A 9,573-nucleotide genomic window follows, 5' to 3' on the forward strand; every position below is an offset into this window, starting at 1 on the left:
GATATATTTCAGTGTGTCAATTTAATCTCTTCCTATTGGGACCTTATACAAATAATGGTGTATTATAATTGTTATTATAATAATTGTCATTATGAGGACATGAGTATCATGTCAGAAGGTCCAAAGGGGGAAAGAAGTATTTTAAACTTTACAAGTTTAACAAAAATTGCGTCATTAATCTATGAAAAAATGTATCCACCCAAAAAACTGCTTCATTACAGACATTGCACCATTTGTGTCAAACCATGTGCTAAAAAAATCCTCTTTTTGTCAGTGGATACATGTTTTATTAATGTATATGAGAATATCTCTATCCAGTATCTTTGGAAAGCCTTGGTGTTTCTGTGATACCAGACAAGCTATATAATAATATTAGAATCATAGTTTGACATGATATAATGATAAAATATAACTAAAATGTTTTTCATAAATAATAAAAACAAAACAAAATTGTAATATGCTTCTTATGCATCAAACATGATATAAATGCCCAAACTGTTTGGTCTCATGATGACATTTTGTTTATTTGAAATATTTTATAGCAGTGGAAAATATACAAACATTTATTTGACATGATATTTATCTCGGTGCCAAAGAAAGAAGTCACTTTTCATTTCTTTTTAGTAAAATAAATTGTTTTTTTTCAAGTGAGTCAGTTTCAAGTTTTCAAGAGTAGATTCAGGATATGACTATATAATCTACAATGATGAAAATTATAACATATTTCAGTGATGTATCAGGAGTAGTGTGATAATAAACTATTTCTTTGAGAATGAGGACCGGATATTTTCTACTATTTTTCAACTATTTATTTTATTTTTATCATAATAATATTTTCAATTGGTTTTAAAGATTTACAAACACAGCCAGTGGATACATTAGGATAAATAATAATAATAATAATAATAATAATAATAATAATAATAAATTAAATAAAAAAAGAAATAAACGAAAATGTTTTATAAAAACATAAATTTAAAAAAACAAAAATATAAATTAAAAGAAAAACAATGATTTTTAACTGAAATAAATGTTTACAAACATTAACCATTTTTTTTTGGTGGTAACTTATATACATAATAACATTGTCAAGGTAACACACACACACACACACACACACACACACACACACACACACACACATACACACACACACACACACACACACACACACACACACAATCAATATAAATTATAAATAATAAAACACACACACACACACACACACACACACACACACACACACACACACACACACACACACACACACACACACACACACACACACACATCTTACAACAAATTGAAAATAATTAATAATACATTTAATAAAATAAAAAAATAAAAAGTTACAAAAACAACACACACAAAACATAAGTTGTGAAGCGACATAGAACACAGACAATTGTATTAATACAATAACTACAGACACTAGGAAAGCTTCTAAATACATGGATTTTCGTTAAATATTTCTTAATAATATTTAGTTTTTTTATTCTAATAAAGAGATTTAATAAGTGAGTTTAATTCAATTTCAAAGTGGGGACAGGATAGAATACCATTTGTAAACTTCTGCTTTATGAATGAAGATTTTTCCATATAAAATAAAAAATGAACAATATGCTCCAAGGGTATATCTTTATTATAATAATAAAAAAAAAGTATGTCTTTTAATCTGAAAGAGTGTGTAACATTTGCCGAGAACCTAAGTCAGACCAAAATTGATTGGATATAGTGCAACCAAAAACAGATGCTTTGTAAACAAATACAAATATTGACACATTTTAGTCGTACTATTTCTTTATTAAAATGGGCATTTGAAGCGGAATAGTGTGACGCCACAGAGTGGAACTCCTCGCCGCGCGCGCACGATCCAAACGGACTGTTTTGATTCGGTTCACGGAAGTCGCTCATCAGTGTTTACTAAACCGGATTAGGACATTAGGATATTAGGATATTGATGTGCTGTTGATTTCGACGGACTCGTCCTCCAGAATGCGGTTGGCGTGTTGGCTGGTGGTGTTCGCGGGCTGCTTCTCTCTCACGGCGGGCATAGAGCCGATCAGCACCAGCATCGCGGTCGGGATGGCCGCCGCGCTCACCGGGTTTCTGGCCAGTTACCAGAACGTGCTCTATTACTTCCATGAGTGTTGCAGACCGGAGTGGATCTCATTCAACAAAACAGGTTTGAACGGGAGGAGGTTTTGTCATATCAATGTCTATTGGACGCAATATGGATGTGCGTATGATCCCAGGGTTGCAATGTTGGTCATAATAACCTATAAATCCACATTTCCCTTATATTAAAATGAATTAAATCCACATTTATCTTTATTTACATTAGTAAGTATTCCCTACATTTGAATGCCAAACAAATAGACAGCCAGGACATGCGGAATTTATTAACTATAAACAGCTTCTTGTATTGATATTTTGCTACTTCCTGATTGTGTTTTGAATCGGGATAAAAATGTAATGCACATGTAATGCATCATCTGGAAATATGTAATCATGTAGTCTATTATTATTATTATTATAGCACTAATTCGTGTATTGGTGCTGATGATGGAGTTGTATTGGTTCCCAATCAATTTGAATGCAATTCATATTAATGAATGATGATGTAAGTCGCTTTGGATAAAAGCATTTGCTGAATTATTAAATGTAAATGTAGTGATAATATATGATACATAACTAATCTAATAATATGTAGACTGATTTCCATAGGTTTTTTTTTAAATCTGCAAGTAGTTAATTTTATTTAACTTGACACTTCTGAAGTGTAATTCACCCAATCTTCGTCTGCATATATAATTTTAAAATGAGCAAGTATAGACAGCGTGGCAAATTGACCAGTGATGATCGAACAATCAATGCAACATGCACTATTGGACTGAACGCTGTGCGCATGCGTCGTTCGTCGCGCACAATCGTCGTCACTTTTCCTCAAGTAGGAAGTGCGGTCTATGTGACTGTTGGAACCTTCGTTTTATTTTGTTTTGTTTTGTTTCGTTTCGTTTCTCCGTTTCCTTTTAAAAGCATCGATGATTAATGTAGTAAAATGAAAGCTCGGCCATGGACAGCTTTACTGCACTGCCTCCTGGTCTCAGGGCTGATCGTGGAGGCCATAGAGCCCGTGTCCACCTCACTGCTGCTGGGAACTGGAGCTGCTATGCTGGGCAGGAAAATATATCGCTATTTATATGAAACGTGTGATGAGAACTGGGTCAACTTTAATGCAACAGGTGAAAATGTGATCACAATGTGTACTATAGTTGGATCTGATCATGCATTTGTGCATTATGTCGCGTAAAAGCACCAAAAAGCCACTTAATGCTTCTTTCTACCGTTTTTATAATGGTTTATTTGATACTAATAATTATTATTTTTTTTTAAATATAACAGCCAGATTGTGTTTATTTCTAAATTATCATTGTAAACAAAGAAACTTGTCTTATTACAGGGTGCTTGATTGTAAAAAACTAAAATTATTGAAAGACAATAATGAAATTAGAGTTTAATTTTTCAATGAAACAACATTTTCATGCAAAATTAATGCTGCAGCCTGTCTGATATAGATATAAAGACATTTCTCATGAGTGTGAACATGATATTGCTCATATACATAAATATCCAAGTATATCATCATATTCATGGGGGGAAATCAGTTTGAATAAGGAAAGCGATATCTTTGTTATAGTATCCTTTTAATGATTAATGTTGCCACAGTCATTGCATACTTTGCACATGCGACACTTTATTTTGACCATTTTGTTTTATTAGTACAATTTTATTTATCTGTTAACCTTTTTTAGAATTTGAAAGATAAAGATATTGTTTTGAGAAGTGAGATGTCTGATTGTAGTGCTTGAAAACCAAAAAAGAAGTGCTTGAAAAGTCCTTGAAAGTCCTGGGATTTCATTTTACAGTGTCTGTAACGAACCCATGATTTCTTTCAGAATCTGTTTAATTTGAGCAGCCAACATGCATCAAACTATGAAACTTGTTTTGTTGTCTGATACATGCATGCATGTATTTATTTATTTATTTGAAGTGCAGCTGTTCTGCATATGGTTGCTGTAAATGTGTCCTCTCGTCCTCAGGACTGAAGTATGACCTCGACACCAAGCTGTACGGGCAGCACGTTGCTGCTCAGGTCATCTTGAAAGCCGTCACGGGCTTCATGAAGAATGAAAACCCGAAGAAACCTCTGGTTCTGTCCCTCCACGGCTGGACCGGGACTGGGAAGAACTTCGTGAGCCAGCTGATAGCAGAAAATATATACGCGAAAGGAATGTCGAGCAGTTTTGTTCATCTATTTACAGCAACGGCACACTTTCCTCACGAGATGCACATCAACACATACAAGGTAATGTGTTTTTTGTTTATAAATGCAAATACATGGAAATGACTATGTATTTCACTGCAACAACACAATGCAACCAGTCTAATGGTTTATAGTCACATCTGTACAAAAAATATGTTTGCAATTGTTTAGTCCCAGTTACAGGAGTGGGTAAGGGGGAATGTTTCCATCTGCCCTCGGTCCATGTTCATCTTTGATGAAATGGATAAAATGCATCCCGGGCTGATCGACAGTATAAAGCCTTACCTGGACTTCTACGACAATCTGAACGGAGTATCGTACAGACGGGCCATCTTCATTTTCCTCAGGTCAGTATTATTGTGTACTTCAGTGTAAACAGAAAATTTAAATCTGTAAATAATGTAATTAATGCAGTTGGTCACTAGTTGTCATTGTTTAGTGTGCTTGATGGGTGGTACAGACAAAAAATATTTTTCTATTATATATATATATATATATATATAGGTAGGTAGGTGCTGGTCATATAATTAGAATATCATGAAAAAGTTGATTTATTTCAGTAATTCCATTCAAAAAGTGAAACTTGTATATTATATTCATTCATTACACACAGACTGATATATTTCAAATGTTTATTTCTTTTAATTTTGATGATTATAACTGACAACTAATGAAAATCCCAAATTCAGTATCTCAGAAAATTAGAATATTACTTAAGACCGATACAAAAAAAGGATTTTTAGAAATGCTGGCCGACTGAAAAGTATGAACATGAAAAGTATGAGCATGTACAGCACTCAATACTTAGTTGGGGCTCCTTTTGCCTGAATTACTGCAGCAATGCGGCGTGGCGTGGAGTCGATCAGTCTGTGGCACTGCTCAGGTGTTATGAGAGCCCAGGTTGCTCTGATAGTGGCCTTCAGCTCTTCTGCATGGTTGGGTCTGGCGTATCGCATCTTCCTCTTCACAATACCCCATAGATTTTCTATAGGGTTAAGGTCAGGCGAGTTTGCTGGCCGATTAAGAACAGGGATACCATGGTCCTTAAACCAGGTACTGGTAGCTTTGGCACTGTGTGCAGGTGCCAAGTCCTGTTGGAAAATGAAATCTGCATCTCCATAAAGTTGGTCAGGAGCAGGAAGCATGAAGTGCTCTAAAACTTCCTGGTAGACGGCGGTGTTGACCTTGGACCTCATTAAACACAGTGGACCAACACCAGCAGATGACATGGCACCCCAAACCATCACTGACTGTGGAAACTTCACACTGGACTTCAAGCAACGTGGATTCTGTGCCTCTCCTCTCTTCCTCCAGACTCTGGGACCTTGATTTCCAAAGGAAATGCAAAATTTACTTTCATCAGAGAACAGAACTTTGGACCACTCAGCAGCAGTCCAGTCCTTTTTGTCTTCAGCCCAGGCGAGACGCTTCTGACGCTGTGACTTGTTCAAGAGTGGCTTGACACAAGGAATGCGACAGCTGAAACCCATGTCTTGCATACGTCTGTACACTTTTTTTCTACCACATCTTTTCCTTCCCTTCGCCTCTCTATTAATGTGCTTGGACACACAGCTCTGTGAGCAGCCAGCCTCTTTAGCAATGACCTTTTGTGTCTTGCCCTCCCTGTGCAAGGTGTCAGTGGTCGTCTTTTGGACAACTGTCAAGTCAGCAGTCTTCCCCATGATTGTGTAGCCAACAGAACTAGACTGAGAGACCATTTAAAGGCCTTTGCAGGTGTTTTGAGTTAATTAGCTGATTAGAGTGTGGCACCAGGTGTCTTCAATATTGAACCTTTTCACAATATTCTAATTTTCTGAGATGCTGAATTTGGGGTTTTCATTAGTTGTCAGTTATAATCATCAAAATTAAAAGAAATAAACACTTGAAATATATCAGTCTGTGTGGAATGAATTTATACATTATACAAGTTTCACTTTTTGAATGGAATTACTGAATTAAATCAACTTTTTCATGATATTCTAATTATATGACCAGCACCTGTATATGCATGCATTTATTTGATCAAAAATACAGTAAAAACTGCAATATTGTGAAATATTATCACAGTTATCACTGTTCAACATTGATAATAATAAGAACCATTATGAATAATTGAGCACCAATAATAATTGAGCAAATCATCATCTTAGAATGATTTCTGAAGGATCATGTGACAGACTGGAGTAATGATGCTGAAAATACAGCTTTGATCACAAATGAAATAAATTAAATTTTACAATATATTCAAATAGAAAATTATTTTAAATTGTGATATTTTTTTCAAAATATAACTTTATAAAAAATTGTAATATATATTTTTGATCAAATAAAAGCAACCTTGGTGAGCAGAAGAGACTTTGAAAAACATATATATTTTTTATTATTCCAAACTTTTGCCCGTTATGTATTTGCTCTGAAATGACATAAAAGGCCTTTTTTATTTATCGGAGGACCCTTTTACACCCAGTTGTTTTTGTCTTTATAGTAACGCCGGCGGTGAGAACATCGTTCAGGTGGCTCTGGATTTCTGGAGGGACGGGAGAGAGCGAGAGGAGATGCAGCTGAAGGATCTAGAGACGGCACTGTCACTGTCCGTCTTCAACAACAGAAACAGTACGGCACATGCCTCTTATCTTTCTCACATCCGCTAAAATATGGAGCAAAAAATCCTCATGACAATCGGATCGTTATGCATTAAACTGAGTGCATTTTAAGTAATTTTGTTTATTAGTTTCACTGTAGTTTGTTGACGATTTCCAATATAATGACAGATCAGAGTTGACTAATCATAACAGACTGGGCCATCTGACCAATCAGAGCAGAGTAGACCAATCACAACAGACTGGGCCATCTGACCAATCAGAGCAGAGTAGACCAATCACAACAGACTGGGCCATTTGACCAATCACAACAGACTGAGCCATCTGACCAATCAGAGCAGAGTAGACCAATCACAACAGACTGGGCCATCTGACCAATCAGAGCAGAGTAGACCAATCACAACAGACTGAGCCATCTGACCAATCAGAGCAGAGTAGACCAATCACAACAGACTGAACCATCTGACCAATCAGAGCAGAGTAGACCAATCACAACAGACTGGGCCATCTGACCAATCAGAGCAGAGTAGACCAATCACAACAGACTGAACCATCTGACCAATCAGAGCAGAGTAGACCAATCACAACAGACTGGGCCATCTGACCAATCAGAGCAGAGTAGACCAATCACAACAGACTGAGCCATCTGACCAATCAGAGCAGAGTAGACCAATCACAACAGACTGAGCCATCTGACCAATCAGAGCAGAGTAGAACAATCACAACAGACTGAGCCATCTGACCAATCAGAGCAGAGTAGACCAATCACAACAGACTGAGCCATCTGACCAATCAGAGCAGAGTAGACCAATCACAACAGACTGGGTCATCTGACCAATCAGAGCAGAGTAGACCAATCACAACAGACTGGGCCATCTGACCAATCAGAGCAGAGTAGACCAATCACAACAGACTGAGCCATCTGACCAATCAGAGCAGAGTAGACCAATCACAACAGACTGGGTCATCTGACCAATCAGAGCAGAGTAGACCAATCACAACAGACTGGGTCATCTGACCAATCAGAGCAGAGTAGACCAATCACAACAGACTGGGCCATCTGACCAATGAGAGCAGAGTAGACCAATCACAACAGACTGGACAAAACCAGGAAACTTTAAAATAGCATAATAGAGGCACTGTAAACATTTACACGCTTGTCTTGTGTTTCTTCTCTCCATCCACAGGTGGTTTCTGGCACACTGGTTTAATCGACAAGAACCTGGTGGATTTCTTTGTGCCGTTCCTTCCTCTGGAGTACAAGCACATCGTTCAGTGCGGTCTGTCCGAGATGGTCTCCAAGGGTCACGCCCCGGATAGAGAAGTGGTAGAGATGATGGCCCACGAGCTGAACTACTTCCCTAAAGAGGAGCGCGTGTTCTCCATGCAGGGCTGCAAGGTCATCCCCAGCCGGCTGGACTTCTATGTTTGAACCAGAGGGAACAAAGAAAGACTCAAAAACTGGTTTCCTTTGTGTGCTTTTTTCACAGAAATCCCTTCTGTTATTCTGCTATAGCAAGAACTGGAGAATTGCTCCTCAGACATTACATGATGTCATGCTCTCGAAAGACTTTAAAGTGGGATGTTTTTTATCCAATCACAAGTGTTTTATACACTAATGGACTGTTTTATTGATGTCGCATCAGCTGCTTAAGTCCTTCTTTTCAAGGGTGTTTCTGTTGAAGATGAAGTAGTAGAGGAAGCTTTTTTTTTAAAGACTTTGCACATCTTGGAGCTCCAAAAAACACTGGCTATCTGCGATTTTATATGTTGATCTGTATTAATTGTTATCATGAGAGAGAGAAAAAAAACTATTTGCCTTTATCTTGAAATATCACATTTATTACTGCCTTTTTTTAAAGAAGAACGATGTGTTGTAATGAAGAAGATCATTAGCTAGAAGACTATTGTAGCTTAACCTGAATCTCATTTTGATCTTTGAAACATAATGATCATTTGTTTTTCCAGTTCGTCACTGTCAGGATTCAGATTTGTGTTGTTTTAAGTTGCAATGTGACAAATACTCGAGTGCCACTGGTTCTGATTGAAGGTTTTGAGTACATTCACAGTGCCTGTTTATCTTACAACAATACAGTTAAACATGTTTTTTTTTTTACATCTGTTATAGGCACTCATTATTGATCTGGTTTGAACATAATTTCACATTTGGAACGTTTATGAAAATTAATTGTGTGATGCATCAAGATAAAATGAAAAAAATACTTGAAATATTCTACGTATTGATTTTGATAAAGCTTTATGACCAAAACGGACTCAATTGGTCTTGAGAATTTTATTTTTGTACAAGTTAATTTCTATTACTTTTTTATTGAGCTTCCCAGTGGTCCATGATAACTGAATATGTCTTAAAATCCTTACACACTCACAGACATTGCTGGGAAACAATGTCTAGTCAAACTAGACTCCTACGACTGGTTTCACGGACAAGGCTGAAGTCTAGTCCCAGACTAAAATGCATTTTTGAGCTGTTTTAACTGAAAGCAACTTGCACTGATAAATCTATATATATAATCTATATATCTTAAAATATATCACTGCCATTGTTTTGTCTCAAGATAGAGGTCAGTAATGTTTTTTCTAAGGCACGTTTATAAAAGCTTCTTAAATGTCCTAATTGAACAAAGT

General features: G+C 36.6%; 1 protein-coding gene across 2 annotated transcripts; it reads left to right on the forward strand.

Annotated features, from left to right (window-relative positions):
* The first annotated feature begins 1,811 nt into the window (after window positions 1–1,811).
* tor1 (torsin family 1) lies at window positions 1,812–9,200 on the forward strand. Of its 2 annotated transcripts, none has more exons than XM_079847799.1 (5): window positions 1,812–2,185; window positions 4,104–4,369; window positions 4,499–4,674; window positions 6,813–6,940; window positions 8,115–9,200. In XM_079847799.1, the coding sequence occupies exons 1-5, from the start codon at window positions 1,996–1,998 to the stop codon at window positions 8,357–8,359; spliced, it is 1,005 nt and encodes a 334-aa protein (XP_079703925.1). In that variant the 5' UTR covers window positions 1,812–1,995; the 3' UTR covers window positions 8,360–9,200. The 2 variants fall into 2 exon arrangements, with proteins under 2 accessions (XP_079703925.1, XP_079703926.1); XM_079847800.1 differs by lacking the exon at window positions 1,812–2,185 and adding an exon at window positions 2,922–3,245.
* The last annotated feature ends 373 nt before the right edge of the window (window positions 9,201–9,573 follow it).

The sequence above is a fragment of the Squalius cephalus genome (genome assembly GCF_949319135.1).
Source record: "Squalius cephalus genome assembly, chromosome: 17".
NCBI lineage: Eukaryota > Metazoa > Chordata > Actinopteri > Cypriniformes > Leuciscidae > Squalius > Squalius cephalus.

Excerpts from the sequence above, each read along its gene's own strand:
- tor1 (XM_079847799.1), top strand. The coding sequence starts at position 1,996 with ATGCGGTTGGCGTGTTGGCTGGTGGTGTTCGCGGGCTGCTTCTCTCTC. Across the intron at positions 4,370-4,498 it reads TGCACATCAACACATACAAG|TCCCAGTTACAGGAGTGGGT; the intron begins GTAATGTGTTTT and ends GCAATTGTTTAG. Across the intron at positions 6,941-8,114 it reads CGTCTTCAACAACAGAAACA|GTGGTTTCTGGCACACTGGT; the intron begins GTACGGCACATG and ends CTCCATCCACAG.